Source organism: Falco peregrinus, chromosome 4 (assembly GCF_023634155.1).
Source record: "Falco peregrinus isolate bFalPer1 chromosome 4, bFalPer1.pri, whole genome shotgun sequence".
In the NCBI taxonomy this organism is placed as follows: Eukaryota; Metazoa; Chordata; class Aves; order Falconiformes; family Falconidae; genus Falco; species Falco peregrinus.
This window is the reverse complement of record NC_073724.1, coordinates 90434276-90453975: the sequence shown is the minus strand read 5'-3', so window position 1 is coordinate 90453975 and position 19700 is coordinate 90434276. Positions and strand designations below refer to the sequence as shown.

Below are 19700 nucleotides of genomic sequence, written 5' to 3'. Positions count from 1 at the left end.
ACACGGAGCAGCACAAGCAATCTGAAATCCTTGGATGGATTCAGTGTTAACCAAAGAGGTAGAGGCCAGCTATGGAAGACAGACACCCAGTTGATGTGCTCATCCTGAACTAGAGGAATGGCCCTAAACAGTAGGTATCATGTCCCACTTGCTCCTTGTTTTCTCTGCTAGCAAATGCCAGCAAAATAAGCTTTCCTGCTCAGAATTTTTCCATTTGGACTTAATAACCTCAGTCTCACTCCTCTCACCCTGCTTCATGCTTAGCTGTGATGTGCTACAGGAGTGCTGAACACAGAGCTTACTGCTGGACCTCTGTATTTATTAGAGGATCAAAGAAAAACTTTGCATGTGGTGTTCTTTCTTATGTCTGCAGTTCGTAGCCACAATGAAATGACACAAAGGCTGAGATTACAAAGTGACTTGTCAACATGAAAATGTCCAAAATGTACTTTTATCCTTTCCTACACGGATGACATCAATATAAGCAGGACCTCCCCAGGGAGCTCTGTCATATTGACTTAGCCGCCGGGAGTTTGGAGTTGAGGTGAGAGACAGTATTAAATTTTAACTACTCTTTAAATAACATTTTTGAAATCAATAATGTGGGTCCTGAACCCTCAGTTTTTCAATTGCATTTTGTTTCACTGTGGATGCCATGAAGATGAGGTTTTACCTGCTCTTTTTTACCCTATTTAACTGGATTCCAGAGAAGCATGTCTTCTTCAGTTTTGCACAGTAAGTATCTGCTGGTGCTACTGGGCTTTTAGTGGGTGGTGTGTGGGACAGGGAAAGTATTGAGGCAAAAGAACTCCAAGATGCATAAGAAAACATTTGGCAAAGGCTGACATTTATTTATTGCTCTTGTAATTGGATATGTGGTTCAATTTAACATATAGATGGTGGAGGAAATGAAATTACTCCAAGTCTTCTTTGCATCCATAAATCCTATGTTTTTAATCATATTAAAACTATTCTTTTCGGTCTAAGTGCAAATCAATTCTGTTCATTCAGTGCTTTTGAATGCCAATAAAGGGCATTCTGAAACTTAATGGGAAAAAATAATTTGCTTCATTTGGCTTAAAACAAGATCTTAAATGAATTACTTCTTGAGGTAGAAAGAGAAACCATTTCAGAAAGTGCTAACAATCTGTTTTCTTTCTAAAGCAGCTTTTATGATTGTTTTTCCAGTCATAAATCATTTTTGAATAACCATTTTGCATTTGTACAATGTTTCAGAAGCAGCTTTATTGTTACCTATTGATAAACTTCAGAAATGCCCTGAAACCAAATGCTTTCTTAAAGCATGAGAACATATGTCAGAGATGAAGACAGGCAAAGTGCTTTTATTTTCCACATGTACAGCTGGTTTAAAAACCTGAAATGTTTTAATAGCTACAACTAAAAGGATAAGCCCCTCCTGTTTTGGTATCAAGCAAGCTGAACAACCTCCTCCCAGGACTGAAATACCTACATAAATAATAGTGAATTATGTCTCACAGCTCTTCTGTGACTCCACATCACACACCAGCGGCAGACCTGTGACAGGTGAACACCACTGAGTTCACGCCTTAAAAAGAGAATCTTTGATCTGTTTGTTTTGCAGTCGCATTTTATAGTAGGTTGCTATGGCGGTGTGAGGGTTACAGTAGGGGGACAGTTAAACATGTTTTTAGGTGAATTCAGTGAAGCAGTACTGCTCTGTGCTGCTTGAAGGTTCATTTATTTCGTGTTTAAATAAAACACTGACTATCTGACCCTTACAGAAGTATATGGCATTTCCCACTGGAAAGCATGAGTCTAACCCTCTCAGCCCCAGTTATGAGCTAAAATAATGAGATTTTAAAGGTGATACATTATATCTGACTTTTTACTTTTATCTGAAGGCTGTTGGAGGATTTAGTGGTCATGTATTAAAGCTTCCCTTTGCAAGGTCATAGTGTGATTACTGCATCTGGACATCTAAGAAAATACCGAACGTGTGAGACTTGTGAAGGAGCCGATAACACTGGAAAGGCACCTAGATCGCTTGTAGGGAAAGGGCAAGGCTGGAGGCTGTTTGAGAGCCAAAGAAAGGTGGGACGAAAGAGAGCCCACAGCGGACATCTGTGCTCCAGGCAGACAAAGAGCTTACATGGACCAGAACAGGAGACGATGCTGGCAGCACTCCTTTAGTAACACTACCTGCTAGAGCCAGAGCAAGGCATTCAGCTGGAGACAAGTAGGGAGGCCTCTCCCCAGGTGATGTTAGTCAGAAAGAACAAGCGCAAGGTTTAAACCAAGCCAGGCTACGAGGACAGAGAGACACATCCATGCTGATGCCTTGTTTCTGAGGGCCTGTGTGACATGTGATGCTGACGGCCTTCCTAGTGACTGAGGAACACAGTGGCAAGGAGGGATGAAGACACAGAAATGCCTGCTGAGAGCCGGCACTAATTTAAGTCAACCTGTGAGATGGTGGCCAGGGCCCCTGGGTGGGATTCATCGGACTGTATGGGATTTCTACGCAGTTCTGCATGGAAGCAAGTCTCTTCACCTTCCTGTACAGCTAGTGGAGAAAAAGATGTGTATTTAGGTTATAATACATTCCACTTCAGCACACACACCTAAATCAGCTCAGGTTAACTGGGCCTGGAAAGTGCCTGTTTTTTTATTAAGAGAGTGACTAGCTCAGGTGAAGATACCAGAACCATCCAAAATGAACCGTAATGCATCCCACTCTCTTTGTCTTAGCTACAGATAAGACCTGAACATTGTAGTGTGGAGACAGCAGCTGGACTTCTATTTATCCAGAAGTAAAAGGGAGAGGAAAAAGAGATGGGGAACAGCGATAGACTCCAGTGGAACCCCGGCAGAAAGCTGGAGGAGGGGAACGAGAGGGATCAGCTTAAGGACAAACTCCAAGAGCAACCAGGGAAGCTGGGCACAAGGGCAGAAAGTGAAAGAAAAGAGGTGTGCTCAAGTCCAGCTGTACCAGAGCAGCAGGCAGGGCAAGGAAGCTGGGGTGGAGGGCTCTTTCTAAGGTTGGTATAAAGGCAGTAACTAGAGCTTTTGTCTGGGTGTTTTCTAACAGGGCTGGGGCAGAAGACAGATGAAAGGGGGTATAATGCCAAATCAAAGCAGAGGAACTGAGAAGCCTAACGACTACAATTTTGTCTGTTAATACTCCCCATGTTAAACATGACTACAAAAGCAAGGGCAGACATTGGATCAGTTTGTTCGGTGTATTCAGGTCCTACCAACACAAGCTATAGAGGAATTGCTGCTAGTTACCACCTGTCCAGCACTTACCACACTCAGCTGAAATATTTGTGCAACAAATGGTGCGGTACAATTATATACCAGCTTCCTCATTATGGTACTCTCAGGCTGTGGGAATCATAGGACGAAACCAGATGCAGAAGCCCTTTTCTAGTCTCCCCTGTGAAAAGACTTCCCCAGATACAGGAAGATGAATTCATTTTTAAAGTAGCCCCAAACACACACTTTGGAGTGCACTTGCCTAAAGAAATAGGCAAACTGCCAGCTATGCCTATCCCTAATGACTTTTTGATGCTTTGTCAAATGATGGTGGAGGCAAAAATAGGGATGGCATATTGTTGGTTCTGCATGAGAAACAACAGTGATTGCTTGGAGCTGGGCTAAAAGTAGAAAAGATGAATCACCTGGTTGCCAGATGCTGTCAGGTCTTTGCTTGAAATCAGTCACAACAACAAGTTATGACAATCATGGTATACAGCTTGAAAACACTACTTTTGAGGGCTCTGCCTGTTTTCTTTTCAGGACAGTGTTTGCAGACAGGGCTGGCAGGGACTTCCACAGTGTCTGGTTTACGCACTGCCACCAACTCCACATGATGGGAGGGCCAAAAGCCACCCCAACCCAGAAAATGGAAATAGAGGTCTGACACTCCCCTGAGTCTCCTCCTTCTACAAACACAAATTATTTTAATTCATATTAATTCAATGCAATTTTGAACTACGTGGCTTGCAGGGCACTGAAGATCGAGGCTGGATTTACAATGCAAAGTGGTATTTTTTCTTTCCAGAAAGCTAATTTCACTTCTGTCACTGATGGTGGGGTCAGGCATGGAGTAGCTGGGAAGCACCATCTCGTGTACAGTATGTCCAGACCATGGGTTTTAAGTAGAAGGGGAGTATTAGTTACCCAGCAGAGGGGGAGGACAGTGGTACAGACCAACGGAAACCATACCTGGCAGGAGGACAGAAATGAGGAGATCAGAAAAACTGGACTGGAGTAGGAATAACGATGGTAGCAGCCTCTGCACCTCTACAAACTATCATGTTTGGCTTTTGCCAAACTGGGAGGGCTTTTCCCAGACTGGGAGGACTCATGCCTCTGCTGAACAGTGACTGAAACCAAGAACTCGGGGGAGAACAGGACAGCTGTCGTCTTGGTCTAGGCTAGTTTTCCACAGGTGCTGCTGCACTCCAGATTAGCTGGGGCTGGTCGCTGCCGTCTGGTGCCAGCTCCCAGGAGCAGTTTCAGAGTTCAGCAGTAGATACTGGCTAACAAAGCCCTGCATCACGTCTTTTATGGATTTTACCGACTGGCAGAAGCAGAGGCTGGAATGGGGCTCAGCATCTTCATTATTGAATCTTCTTTGAGTTCATGGCAGCCAAGCCAGGGAAGACAAGAAAAGCCAAGACTGCTTCTCTACTTTTGCATGACCTAGAGTAGTTCCAAGTACCTGTGCTTTACCTAAATACCCTTGGTTTTCAGGGATGAAGTTTTGTGCGCTCGCCCACAAACAGACGAACAGGTTGAAGCCCTTCAGGATTTACTGAACACAACTGAGGTACACAGATCCTTCTGTCTCTCCGGTCTCTAGGACAAATTATTCTCCCCCAAGTGCACTAATACTGCTTCTCCCCACAGAGAAAGATTTAGCCCACTTTCATTCACTTGTTCTAAAACAGCAACTCAGCAAATGCTTGGTTTTCACTGCTCTGCTGCCTTCTGATTTACATGAGAAGACCCTTCCTTCACAATGTTATAGTAGTGCATATATCAGAGCTCAGATTTCTGCAACTGATTTTGTGTTTTAAGACACCGCTAAATTGTCAAAGCACTAACACACAGTAAGTAGAAATACATTTGCTAGGGACCCTCAGCACTTTAGACCAATGCAATCCTGACCTATATGACGTGCACAGCTTTGAAGATCAGGACTGATTTTTTGCGGCATTTTACTTAAAGCAGCATTTAGAAAATAAGAATCTCTTAAGCGATACTTTTTTTTTTAATTGCTTCTATCTTTCACTAAATAATAGAGCATTTAATTTAAATGAGGCATCTCTCCCTCTTCAAAAACATTTGTTCAACCACACTCTCCCAGTATGAAGCCATCACTCTGCGACAAAGGTGTAACCGTTCCCTTGACCAACATAATTTACAGGATGAACCAGGATGTGTCTCAGATGACTTCAAGCTTTTAATGGTGCCTATGCGCAGTCTTTCTCAGCTCCTATTCATTTTATGCCCACGCCAAAATCCTGCTACTCCTCTGCTGTCCCTACTAGCATCTTCTGATCCTTCCCTTCAGTTCTCACAAACCTCGATAACCTTCCTTGCTCTTTTCCACCTTCACAAGTCAACTCACATAACCCATGTCCTTTGCTGTACCAAAACAAATCTCCCCTCCTCCATCTTTTCCTCACCACCGTCATTGTTCACTTTCTTGTACACAGGAGCCCCAAGAAGTCATGAACAACTGCAGCACATTCAGTGCAGAAAGAGCAATTCACAAGTCATTTCCATGAATATGTGAACTGAAAATTTTTCAAGGGTTATAAACTGTCCATTTTTTTCATGGCTATAAACTGGGCAAGTTATAAAAAGAAAAGGGAAAGGGAATGGGAAAACGAAGGGCAATAGGAATAGGAAAGGGAACAGGAAGACACAAATAGTACCTCCCAACAAATTTTAATGGTTACAATCTAGCAAAAAAGAAGCAACTGAAAGTTATCATCTTACAAGAAGAATTATCAGGCTAATTACAGGTGCTACTCCCGCAAAAGCTGGAAAGCAAAAACTTAAAACAAAGGAAATCCTTTGTTCTTGCAGCACACACATTGCACGTAGTATCCATCAGAAGACCCAGACAGTGCACACCTACAACAGAATTATTTGTAGTGGCCCTGGGGCAGTATTGACCATTGCTGATGACGGGTAAAGAGACCAATAACCATATATGCATTATCAAAGTCTCCCATTTACGCCCGTTCATTGCTCCTCTGACACCTCACCTGTGTCAATCCAGAGTTCCTTAGTTTTCCTTACTCTCAATTCAAAAAATGCCTACACCAAAGAGAAACTAAATCTGAACTGTTGCACACCAGTGCAGACAGCAAACTAGTCAGGACAACAGGGAAAGCAGCGCTGGCAAGCTAAGCCTTGAGCTTGCTTCTTGGATGGGTTTTCCAAACAATGCTGTTTGATGTGTTGCTACCCTACCAATAATGTCTGAGAAGGCTACACTGAGACTAGCTCAGCCTTTTGTATAGCACATTGCAGTAATACATCCAGGGGCCAAATGTTTTACCATTTGTTGTTCCAAAGTCTTGATTAAAAGCATGGATGAGTTTTCTGTATGATTTTGCAGACATGTTCTCTGAGAAATTAATGAGGTAAACAGTTGACAGGTCATACATGCCTGGAAACATGATGCCCTGAGTATAATATTCCTGGTGCAACTGCACCAGAAAAGAAAAAAATAAACCCTATTGTCTGGTCACTCCATGCTCTATGCCTTTTAAAATGCATCCAGGAACTATGTTGACCTTTTTCACATTGTAAATTCATGCCTAATTTTCTGCTTACTGTTACCCCTAGATCTTTTGGTATTACTGGTTCTAAAGTTTCAGTCTGCATTGAATATGTTGGCTTCTGATCTTATTATTGCAAAAAGATTTAATTTTACCAAGAAGAATCTCATTTTCTTATTTTCCTCCCTTTTCTAATCTCTGTACTGCTGCTTCAACTTGACTTATTTCAAACCCCTTCTGGCATTTATTTCATCCCTGATCAAAGTCATCAGCAAATACAATAACTACAAAGACGGGTCTGATCTTCATTAATTCTCAAAATACCCTCAGGGAAAATAACTCTCAGCAGACCTGAAAACATGTAACATAATAACCAGCTAAACATATACCAGAAATACTCTCTCAGAAAAGGTTATGTTCCTGTCTTTGTTCTTGATTTATGAATTTATGTGCAGAAGTCATTATAAACACTTCTTAAATACATGTTTAATTTCCAGCAGTAGCAGAAAGCTATAACACAACACAGGGAACGCTAAACTGCTTGTTACAATTAGTCTTTTAAATTGAACATATGCTTTGATTATTTTCAAAATACTTACTAAATACTAGTAAGAATAGTTTTTCTTTCCTCAGTAAAAAAAATAAAATGGTTTTGAAAACTTTGCAGGTCATTCTCTGGCAACCTGTTGTGGTTGAAAACATCAAGAAGGACAGAGACGTCCATTTCTATGTCAGGGAGTCCAGCATAAATAGCACAAAAGCTCAGTTAAGACAACTGACCATCCAACACAAGTACGTTTTTTTTATTTGTTGTCATGAATGTTTCTGTGAAGTTGTTCATCATTTATTTAACAGGAGATTGTGCTCTTTCTTTGTTATTCAGAGTCTTGGTGGAAGATGTTCGAGGACTTATTGAAAACCAGACTATCAATGACACCTTCAGCCCACGCAGCTCTTCATCATATTATGAACACTACCATTCAATGAAAGAAGTAAGATATTTTTGTTATAATCCTCTGTAGATTCAAGGGGTGAAATTTGTCTTATGGTTGAGAATGGAGATAGGGAAAGAAATCATCAACACTTAAATAATTGTCATTGTACTGCTTAACCACTGGGAGTCGTATTTACTGTAATGGCTTCATAGAGAAAGAATGAAGCACCAGACAAAATCTCTCATACATGTATTGCCTCAAACTGCCCTTCAAGTACAGTCAATACAGAAGCAAAATGAAATCACAAAACAACATATAAATATTTTTAAAATTAAATGAATAATAATTTAGCCAAACAGAACTAAAGAGGAATTTCAGGGCTATACTTGGAGTGTGTTGTGACTGTATCTTACCTTACTATTTTAAAAGAAATTAAAGTCAGGCCAAGTGGTAAGTGGGCTGAATTGCTAGTTTTTCTTTCCCATCAGCTAAAGAGGCAGGATTTTGGGAGGAAGAATGAATTTAAGTCTAGACCACTTTCAGGGATGAAGGAAAACAATAGGGAGAAGATCTGTTTATTAACTTCATCCTTGCAGATATATCATTGGATGGAAGAAGCAGTGAAATTCCATTCTGACCTCCTCCAGAAAATATATATTGGATCATCATATGAAAAACGACCACTTTATATTCTGAAGGTACAGCTGTGACTTAAATGCAAAAACTTTCCAAGTCCTAACGTAAGCAAGTGAGACTGGGTTTGGCCAGAATACTTTCTTAAATCTATACTTCTATGGCGATTTTTTGGTTTTTAGAAGTTTCCTACTTTCTTCTGGTAAGGTGCATCACCTTTGCAAAGGCATTTGACCACATTAGGTTCCTTTTTGGGTCACAAAGAAGCTATCACATCTAGGCCATCATCCAAAGGCATGAAATACTGGCATGGTGGATACCCTCCTCTGTTGACTATGAAGCCAACCTAGTTTGTTGCCCTGCATAGTTGGCCATCTGCTTACTTGACCTCAGATCTTGCTGTAGTCTTGGTGTCTATGTTAGGAGCTTGCTGCAGGCAGTCTGAATGTGGCTCTCTGACTGTACGTGAACGTAAGACAGTATCCTGGCCCAGGATCAGTCTAAGCCCTCCCTAGAAGACAGATACTTCTTCCATCTTGGTTACTCTTTTCACTTTCACTTTTATGTGGTACACTTTACAGCAATGACATTTTAATACAAATTCTCTTTTGTTAGCTTTCTAAAAACCAGGAAAAATCCAAAAGTGCCATATGGATTGACTGTGGTATCCATGCTAGAGAATGGATTTCTCCTGCTTTTTGCCTGTGGTTCATAGGCCATGTGAGTAGATAATCACATCTGATTACTGTTTTCAAATCATAGCAAAAAATCTTTATGACATTTACCTTCTCTGTCCAATTGCACTCTGAGCTCCATAAAGTCTTAACCCATTTACTTCCATAACACCAACACATGGGATTTGTGTCTAAGCTGCATACACAGCAGTGTATGTGCATGTATGTGTGTGTCACTAGATGGAGGGGGGGGCAGTGTATGTGTGTGACAGAGAGACAGAAAGTCACATGGATCAAATGCAAAAGAGCTCAGATGTATCCTCAAGTATGAAATAAACCCCGAAGTATGTACAGCAAATTCAAGAGACATTTATAATTATGAACAGTCAGGGATGCAGAGGGCATGCCAAGAAAAGCAAGTATTTGGTAATCTACGAAGGATATGTTTAAACTGCCACATGGATCTGAGCAATTACCTTGACTCTGGGTCATACAACACATGGTGGCTCATGCTCATATTACTGCAGCTGGCACTGCCTGGAGTAGATCAGAGGACACCCAGAGTGACCTCAAGATGTCCTACAAGCCTTGGCTCTTCCCTATGTGCCTTCCTAGAGCAATAGGTACCCCACACTTGCCTGTGCCAGGCATGGCATAGTTCCACACCAGCATGCACGCCAGCAATCTCTATACAGCACTTGCTGTGATGAGTCACCTGCTGCTATTGCTCTGCATTTTCTATTTGTGCTCCTGTTTTTTTCTGGATCTGCCTCATTCAGAGAATGAGGTCACACAAGTCACCTTCTTCTGAAGGTACCCCTGTACAGACACCCTCCTTTCAGACCTCCAGAACATGACCAATAACTGCCAGCCACAGGCATACTAACAGTTCATGGAAACTAGTAAATCTGGGGATCAAGTAGGTGGGATCAAACTGTAGTATGTATGGGCTTAGCCTGACCAGCCTTGATGAGCTGCCACAGACCAATGGTCACATCTGATCTTTAGTATCTTTAATATCTTTGCTGCTCAGCATAGTGAACAAAGGTACACCGAAAGATACAAAACCCATTTTTTGCACCTGGATTTTAACATATGTTGCCTCCATCTTTTTGAATTTAATGCATCTCTGCTCAACTCATTATGCTGAGCTGATGGCCCAGTTCCTAGTACGGAACAGAAAAATGCTCCTAAGGTCTTTCTGTCTCAGACAAGGTTGTCCAGCTTGCTCAGTAAATATCCCGAGATATTATTGTTACATTTTCACAGAAGCAAAGTTCACAGTAAAAAAAAGCTGGATGAGATGGAGACTTCACAATCACCAGTACTATAGCCAGAGAAACAACATAGATGAGTCCTTGAAACATGAATTATGGTTTGGCCATGATGGAACTATGGATGATGATGGTGAAGATAACAACAATAATAATAATAATGATGATGATAAATGTGTTTATTTCTGTCCTCAGTCACAACTATAAAACCTCAATGACTATAACATTTGAAAAGAAATTGAAGGAGTTAGGAACAGATACAGCTGAATATACTTGTGACCCACTGATAATCCCAGCCTCCAAGGTTCCCTTTGAGAGAAATGCATTTGCCCTTTTCATTCTGTTCCAAATAATAACCAGCTGTGCTGCCACTTTCCAAGTGACACATCCCTGCAGCATTTTTCAGAAGTAACAAGCTGAACATTTAGGTTCTCCATCCCCTTGATCTAATTGACGTGTTTTAAATTCAAATTTTATTTCTATAACAATTCACAAAGTAACGTTTTAAAATCTGACATTAATACACATCTGCACACACACACACACACATTAAAATCATGAGCCCTCTCTAGCAAATGCTAGGCATTCTTTATAATGGGTCCACTTTATCATCTAATTTTGTCATTAAGATTGTAGAAAGATTGACATTTCTCATTTAGTCAGAGAAAGTCCATTGCCTTAGGAAAACTAGGAAGGATTTTAAATGAAAGAGGGTGGTTTAAGTAAGGCAGAAAGAACAAGAAAAAGATATGATTAAGGACTTAGTCTATTCCACTCGTAACAAACCTGTTTATCTAGGTTAAAATTTCCCCCTCCGTGTTGTGGACAAACAACCAGGTTAGTATCACTAACACCTTCAAAATAGGCTGTGAGGCAAAGTTAGCAATGTAGATCTTACTGACTTGGCATACAAGTGCATTGAACTTACAATGCGACCAGAAGAGAAAATGTTACATACAGCAGCCGTCGGAAATGTTACTTGCTATTTTTGGTCTTGCTTTATTTTATGCTGCCTTTGTGGCATTTGCGGTGACAGGGAGGGTTCCTATCATTTATACAAGCAGCAAAAACTCAAACCTTCCTATTATTAGGCTTCAACTCTATGTCATGACCAACATTAAAAGACTGCAGTATATCTGATTGACTGTATCAGTTTGATTCCTACCCTTTCCCTGGCACTTCTAAACGAAGAGCTGCTTTGCTGTTAAGCAATTTCTGTGACATGACGTGCCTCTATCAAGAGGTAGACTGGTCTGATAATTGCACAATTATTTCACATATGCTATCAGGTGCCTTTCTAGGAAGGTAAGAAAACCACTATTACAAAAACTTTTAAGTTTTTAAGTTTCCCCTGTGCTTTATAGGCAATCCATGTGCGTGAGAGAGATCGGACCATGACAAGACTTCTGGAGCACTTTGATTTCTACGTCATGCCTGTTGTGAATGTGGACGGCTACGTGTACACGTGGAGCCATCCCTCTGTACGTACAGCTTTTGTGACAGGCTGTGCAACGTACTGATGTGCTGTTTATGGAAACTATCAGTGTGCATGCTTAGGGCATCATTTCCATCATGGAACTGCACACCCCAAACTCTTAATCTGTGCTTGGGATTTCTGCGTCTCTGCCCTATTTAAATACAAAAAATACTGAAACTAATTGGCATTTGAGTCACTGTACTTTTGTGTCTTCCAAGCTGCTGGAAACACATTTGGAAATGACAGAACCTCATCCTGGGATTTTAATACTTCCAGATGTCAGGGAATGCCTGTGCCAGCCTGCAGCAGCAAGGTTACAAACATGGCACAATCCAGCACAAGCTGAATAGTGTGCTGCATCACATAGAGCACAGCCAATAATTCACTTCCTCCTCCTGCAATATAGCCCTGTTCTCCGAGTACTTTTTGTTTCAGATAAATGAAGGTATCTTTTGCCAAGGATTTTATTTATTGGTTGGAAATTCCCAGCTGTTGAGATGTTCTTTGATTTTCAGATCCTTCACTCAAGTTTCAAAAAGATAAATCTCCTCCACTCTTTTACTCAATTCGATCTTCAACCCAGCTTGATTCACATTTGGATAACTACATCGATACACCTCAACAGCTGTACACCAGATTTCCAACTTTCCACATGCTGTCAGGAATGCCTACAGAAAGATTGCACTTGGACTCCTAAACTCAAATACCTGGCCAAACTGTGTGTCTTCTCTCCTCCCTCCACAGTCCAAATCCATTGAAATCAGACCAGACATGTCCACTTCTTATCCTGTTCAACATCTCCTTTTCTCAGCCAGCCTCACGGGCAATCAGACTGTAGTTTTATAATCTCCCTTGGTGCTTTGCCTCTTCATTGGCATGTGACCTGTAGAGGCACAAGTGAGAAGTCACATTTAACTAACCAGTGAGATGGTGCATTGCTTTTCTCAGCTTTTCTCCTGAACATGGCTTGTGTGACTCTTTCCATAGAATCGGCTGTGGAGAAAGAGCCGCTCATCACACGGTAACAGCAAGTGCATCGGTACTGACATGAACAGGAATTTTGATGCACGCTGGTGTGGTATGACATTATTTCCTTCCTATTGTACCCCTGCCTCACTTTTAGCTTTTAAAAATCTTTATTTTGAAAATTTTTTCATTTACCATTTCACAAAGTTGATATACAGATAAATGAACCTGAATATCCGTTATGAACCAGTGAACACATCCCCATTTTGAGACACTTTTTGTTGGGACTCAGGATTTTTCCTCCCCAGGTGCCACACTGGGGACTAATCTCTTCTCAGCATGATGACAGGAGAGAACCAGGACCCTGGAACCCATCCACTGCATCACACCATGACACACCTGGTGCAGACTGTTGATGAGGAGGAAAGAGGGATGAGGTGGCCCTTGCCATGTCACCCAAGGCCTACTGCACCATCCAGTTGAGCAGATGCTCTACCATGTTGCATGAACTAATCACCTCAGTCATTTTTCAGTAATGCCTAGGTAACCAAGATTTTTTCGCTCTGAATGTTCCTTGTCAAGGCTCTATCATGTTTACTTAACTGCAGGAACGTTAGTACTTAATAGTCTGCAGAACTAACATGTTGCCATATAGATCAGACCTGCCTTCACTCACTACTGACAGTGATGTCCTGTATGACTTTCAGCCATTTTAGTCCATTGCTAAACTGGGAATAAAGTTATTTACTTACCATCCATGGCTATTATATAGAGAAAAATATACCTTTTTTCAGGCACAGAATTATGAAGATAAGGACTAAATACATAGATTTAAAAGTGATATTCAGTATAAATATGTCATAAAGACAGAACTTGGACAAGACTGACAATAGTTTCAGGGCAAGGTTATATAACGTGGTGCATTCAACTTGTCAAGCACTTTTGGTGGGTGGTGAACAACTTTGGAAGAGGAGAAATTATTCTAGTTTACATAGAGCAGAAGAATACAGGTAGATTAGAAAGTACTTCCTTTCCAAGTAAGCCTTTGGACAAAATGTACACCTTCTTACAAGGCAAAACCAGAACATCTTAATTGAGTAACTAGGGAAGTATTCATACTGGTTTTCAGCCATGCTACACTCCTCAGTTAGGCATGGTTGAAAACATAAGAAAGAGAAGCCTCAGCACCTTGCAAGGTCATTGGAGAGAAACAACTGTACAGATTAGTCTAGGCACCAAATAGGCTTAAAATAACTTAAACAGATGATTGCTAAGGATCTCCCTAGGTTTCTACTTCTTAATTACACAGACAGTAAAATGCCAAAAAAAAGTAATAGTTTTCTTAATTAGCATAAAAATAATGTTTAAACCGATTCAGATGCATTAGCCATTGATAGCAATGGTTGAACAGATTTGATCCAGAACATACTAACTGCAGAATCTCCATTATTTCACACAGCTGTAGCTGTGTGAAACACCAGGCATTCAACAGGATCCTCAGAAGAACCAACCTGGAGTTTTATCACGTTGTAACACTTGTAATTATTACTAGCTGTGCCAATTGAATACAGTAACACAATTATGTTCATGGGAAATGACCACAAATTCATGCAAACATGCCATTTAATCTTTACTCACCTACCTTTAAACAGTGAAGAGTTTTAGTCAGGGGTGTCAAATGTTCAGACATCCACTGGCTTCAGTGCTCTTGTGAATATACTTTGTACCACCACTAAATTCCAGGTTTTAGATCTGTGAATTTAATTAGAAATATACTGCTGTGTTTATTTGTTCTTCCCCTTCAGCTGCTCAGATAGCAACTCTATGAACTTTATGAACAATGCCTTCATGTCTTCTATGAAGAGCAAAATATACTAAATGCAGTGATACCTTACGCTCTTCTTTTATACCATTAAAAAGAAAAATTACTCCACTAAAAGCAATGCGCAATCTTGGAATTTGCTCTGTGGAACTGAATTTCACTGGAACCAAGACTTAATTTTTTTCTCCACGTTTTCTACATTATTTCCTTAGTTGGCTGTTCTGAGTACGACCAAGAATATAGGAAAGCAGACAGAACATTCATCCAAGACTGCCAGCCAAGAGATTCTTCATTGCCTTTTTCCTTGAACAGTACTCACTTCTCTGCAAAACACAACAGTGTAAAATTTAACACTGTCATTTTGTCACCTTCACGTGATTTCATATAGATGCTAGGAATTGTTTGTTTTCATGTGTATGAATTTTCATGGACCGTCTGTGAAATCTCCCTCAATTCAGAAGCATTAAGGCATATATATGTATCCCAGAACATAAACATATCACAGCCCTCTCTGCCTCACTACCCTTGTTTCTGACCCCCCAGCCTACATTTCCCAGAGTCAGTGTCTCTGTTGACACTTCTCCCCCACAGCGTGCTCTCCTCACTACATTATTTCTGCTTCTTCTGCTGTGTCACACAAGGGTGTAGGTCATATGAGGATGTATTTTCAGTCACTGATATTAAGAAGGGGCTTGCAGTATCTGTGCAACAGTTGAATGCATGAAAATACAGGTTTATTCTTAGCATTGACAGCCAGGTAACATGACCTACAAACCTAGTTTTTCTGTCTATCACAGCTACATTTCATCCATATACACCTGTACAGAGCTTTGCAACTTTTAATTAACTAAAATATATATCTATCAAAAACTTTTAAGTTGTTTTGGTGTCCAGATACGCTCCCCACTACTTTGTGGCATGCTATAGATCTCCCCTAGATATCACCGGCACCAGAAGACATTTCCTTCTCTCCTGTACCGTATGATAATACCTTGTGTTGCTTCTACAGCGCTGCTACTCTGCAGATGTAACTGGCATTATTGATTTGTGGAAGACGGACATCTCTTAAAGTCTCCCAGTGCCTGTGGATGAAGAAAGTCTTGTGGGTGTTAAAGCACTCAGTGAGCTTTATTCCTGCATAAGACTTAAGGATAAATAACCATTTAAACTACAGATAGTAGCAAAGGGGAAAACTTACAAAATTTATTAAAACATGAAAAGCTGACATTTAATACTAAAGAACCAAGCTGCTTCCAGAAAGTTATTTGGTCTTATTCTGAAGATAGCAAAAATGGTGAATCCTAGTTGTCTTTTCGGTAACTTATTCCAGTGCCTAGTTTTCCTCATTCTTAGAACCCTTCATTTTCATTTGCGTTTCTTCAACTTCCAATTGGCAGTTTGCTTTCCCCCTGAGATTAGAACTGCCTTTTTCCTGTAGTACTTCTAGATTTTAAGAAGGGATCTCACAGCCTTTTCTTGATGAATTTAAAGGGAGCATATTCATCCTCTCCTCTAATACTTTATATCCAGTCTTTGAATATTTATTTTTCTTCACCTTCTCCATATTTTTTTCAGGAGGTAGGTGAGAAACCCTAATAGGCTCACAATGATTTTTACAATATGCAAGTTTTTTCCATAGCATGGCAGAGTCCATGATTTCTTGCATATTAGTACCATACTCTGCTCTTTCATTAGACCAACAGAAATGTGGAAGTGGTCAAGGAGTAACACTGTGTGCTTTTTTGTTACAGGGGAAGGAGCATCTCCCTATGAATGTCACGAGATATACTGTGGACCCTACCCAGAGTCTGAGCCTGAAGTGAAGGCAGTGGCTCGTTTTATCAGAGATCACAAGGACATCATTAAAGCCTACATAACCATGCACTCTTACTCCCAGTTGGTATTGTTTCCATATTCTTACACTATGGACAAAAGCAAAGACCATGATGAGTTGGTAAGTCTTACCATCTCCTGAAGTTTCACATTTATTTCAGAACTTCTTATCCTGCTTGGTTAGGCTTGTAATGAGGGAGTTACAGTGCTCTAAGGATCAAGAATTAGGAAAAGAGATTTCTCTTTATGTTCTCAAGATCTTAAAGAAGTCTGGGCTGGTCTAGCAGCATGTAAGACAGCAAGCTTCTTCTAAAGACCACGGAAAAATGAAAATATCCATTCTAGATATTCCAACCTCTGATATGTTGAAGGTGCTGCTAGAAGAGCAGTATCTTGGTTTTTTTGGACACTTTGAAAAGTTTGGACACTTCTGTAAATTCCTGATTGTGTTGTATGATTTACACAAACTCTGAAATTACTTGGGTGTATAACTGAAAAATATCCTCCACATACCTAAGCAATGAAGTATTCTGGTGGATACTTGCTACTTTTATTAAGGTTTTTGCCACGGATACTTATTTAAAATGGTCCTAATGGTAGGATGGAAAATGTATCCCGCTTAATTGTTGAGCCACCAGATCCCACAGTAAAAACTCTCCTAGAAGACAGGCAGAGGTCAAAACAGAAAAAGTAGCTGCTGCTTTTTCCTACTGACTGTAACACTGAATTTGTCTGGACCTGGAAAGGATACCTAGGCTAAAATGGGATTTGCTAACACAGAAAAATTAAGCTGTCAGAGTAGGTGGACAGCTCAGTCATATTTGTTTTACCTAAAGCCATCAAATTCCCTAGAGCAAGGAATTCCCTCTCCTGGGCTTCCCAGCCCACTTTTGTCATTTCCTAAGCTCCAAGTGCCACAGCAATTAATTCTTTTATTAGCAGCAAGAGCTCCTCCCTAGCAGAAAGGAGTAGAAATCATGTAAAGGAGACCAGAAAGCAGCTTTGCAGGCTTAGGATTTGCCATATGGGAAGACAGCACATGTCTGAGGTGGACAGGTCACTTCATATGCTACATGACATAAGGGCAGGCAGTAAGAGAATTTATAAAGATACAGGATTGACATTTGCACGCACTGCTGTCATTTTTTCTGCTTTTCAACTTCATGTATCTCCCATTTTACCTAACACTCTATTTTTAAAAACCATATTTTAAAAAACGTTTTAAGAAACATATGTTGTAGAGATAAGAGGACTGTAAAGAAGTGCACAGTTAAAACATTGGAAACATCCTACTTAATTAGACAAAACCCCAGACAGTCCAGTATAGCATCTCCATTGGTAACTAGTGACAGTGAGTTCAGAAGAAACAAAAAAAATTGAGTAACGTAAATACAGAACAAACTAACTCCAAACAACATACATTCCTACGCTGTCTCAGATGCTGTTTAATTTCCTGAAACAAACTGCTTTATATACTGCAATAAAATGCAGTTGGGAGTGAACAGTAATAATGCATTTGTGACTCCTTCCCTACAAGGCAGAAAGAGATTGCACTAATTCTAGGCATTTAAGTCTTCCTCATGGCTTAAGAGTAGAATTCCCTCAATGAAAATATTTTTCTGCCATTTTTCTCAATACTACTATAGAAATCAACAGTGACTTAAATACTGTGGTAGAAAAGGAAAAATACAAGTGGGAACAAATGGTTTGACAACAGTTTGCTGCCTGAAGTGGTAGTACAGTCCCATCTGTATTTTTTACCTAGCTATAGCAGAAACGCAATTGGTAGCATGGACATACGCTGAAAATTTTAACCAGCTTCTGTGGATTTTCTAAAGCCTTTTTGTAAGTGTATTTAACAAATGAGAGATCCAGAATACAGTGTAAGTAAATCCATACATATTAACTATTATCACAAGGCTATAAAACTAATATTTTGTTTAATTTCAGGAAAGTCTGGCAAAGAAAGCAGCTACAGCTATAAAGAGGACAACAATGAAAACTTACAAACTTGGTGCTGGTGCACGAACAATTTGTAAGTACGATTTTACTGCAACAGTAGGCATGACAGTGTATCCTTGCTAGCATCAGAAAACAGCTTTCGAACCGAAGTTCTGGTTTCAGGTAACTTACCTGTTTTCCCTTCCTCACACAGATTTAGCTCCTGGAGGGTCAGATGACTGGGCTTATGATCTTGGCATTAAATATTCCTTTACCATTGAGCTTCGGGACACAGGAACTTACGGATTTTTGCTTCCTCCTCATGAAATTAAACCTACTTGCTTAGAAGCACTTTCTGCTGTCAAAGAGATAGCTCAACACGTTCTTGAAAATTTGTGATGTTGAATATAACTTATTTCAGCATGACTGTACTCAGCTCAATAATAAAAAAGCTTTCTACTTTATTAGAAGTATTTATATATAGGCCAAAAAATAAAGTATGATTGCAGCCCCTATACTTCATTTTAGAATACATCAGTTTTTTTCCAACCATACTTATATACCTATACCTACAATGGTAGTTCAGCGCACTACATATATATATGTATTGCACACTATAAGGGGAGAATAGCATAGATAATCTTATGTCTCTCTGGATGGTGGGACCTCCAGGTGATCTAGCATCTAATGGGCCCCTGACTGACATGCAGCATGATGGCCAGATCCCATCCATACAAATTCCCCAATTATGGTCATTCAGACTATTATAGGACTTCCTTACAAGAAAACAACCCTATTCATTGTTTCCACTGTCAAACAAAAAGGATGTTCACCTGACAACTTCTTGCTGCACATTTTGATAAAGGGCAGCAGGCGGCCAGACCACTGCACCCGGTGGAGGCTGCCCAGTTGGCCTGCACGGCACGTTAAGGCCTGAAGACTAATCCAAGCACCAGTAGTGCCAGGGAAAGGGGCAACGGTTTTAAAGTGAAGAGGGAATATTTAGATTAGATCTAAGGAAGACATTTTTTGTGATGAGGGTGGTGAAACTCTGGCACGGGCTGCGCAGGGAGGCGGCAGATGCCCTGTCCCTGGACACGTTGGAGGCCAGGCTGGACGGGGCTCTGAGCAACCTCAGCTAGTGGAAGCTGTCCCTGCCTGCAACAGGGCAGCTGGACGGGATCACCTTCAACGGTCCCTTCCGACCCAAGCCGTTCTGTGAGTCTTTCCCACACCTCAGCCGCACAGTTTTATCATCCCCGCAACGCTGACCGGCTTAGGCCGAGGCTCTGGGCTGGCAAACCCGCCTGGGGCGCTCAGAGCTGCCGGGAACGCCGGCCCGGCCGGAGCCCCCCGAGGC

At 40.8% G+C, this 19700-nt stretch overlaps 1 protein-coding gene and 1 long non-coding RNA gene across 6 annotated transcripts; one reads left to right on the top strand and one right to left on the bottom strand.

Moving 5' to 3' along the window:
- The first annotated feature begins 621 nt into the window (after positions 1–621).
- CPB2 (carboxypeptidase B2) lies at positions 622–18804 on the top strand. Of its 2 annotated transcripts, XM_013301434.3 has the most exons (11): positions 623–735; positions 4741–4816; positions 7453–7577; positions 7669–7777; positions 8317–8418; positions 8969–9073; positions 11666–11782; positions 12766–12856; positions 16318–16520; positions 18350–18434; positions 18555–18804. In XM_013301434.3, the coding sequence occupies exons 1-11, from the start codon at positions 656–658 to the stop codon at positions 18737–18739; spliced, it is 1278 nt and encodes a 425-aa protein (XP_013156888.2). In that variant the 5' UTR covers positions 623–655; the 3' UTR covers positions 18740–18804. The 2 variants fall into 2 exon arrangements, with proteins under 2 accessions (XP_027646481.1, XP_013156888.2); XM_027790680.2 differs by lacking the exon at positions 8969–9073 and having other exon boundaries at positions 622–735.
- On the bottom strand, positions 10976–18669 carry LOC129784335 (uncharacterized). Of its 4 annotated transcripts, none has more exons than XR_008746926.1 (3): positions 18533–18669; positions 14387–15665; positions 10976–12661 (listed from the first exon to the last, which is right to left on the bottom strand). It is a non-coding gene; the product is annotated as an uncharacterized LOC129784335 (long non-coding RNA). The 4 variants fall into 4 exon arrangements; XR_008746925.1 differs by having other exon boundaries at positions 14387–15648; positions 18533–18659; XR_008746924.1 differs by lacking the exon at positions 18533–18669 and adding an exon at positions 16532–18343 and having other exon boundaries at positions 14387–15648.
- Positions 18805–19700: the final 896 nt, after the last annotated feature.

Coding starts and splice junctions, on each gene's coding strand:
- CPB2 (XM_013301434.3), top strand. CDS start 656: ATGAAGATGAGGTTTTACCTGCTCTTTTTTACCCTATTTAACTGGATT. Junction 7,578..7,668: donor CAACTGACCATCCAACACAA/GTACGTTTTTTT, acceptor TTTGTTATTCAG/AGTCTTGGTGGAAGATGTTC. Junction 16,521..18,349: donor GCAAAGACCATGATGAGTTG/GTAAGTCTTACC, acceptor GTTTAATTTCAG/GAAAGTCTGGCAAAGAAAGC.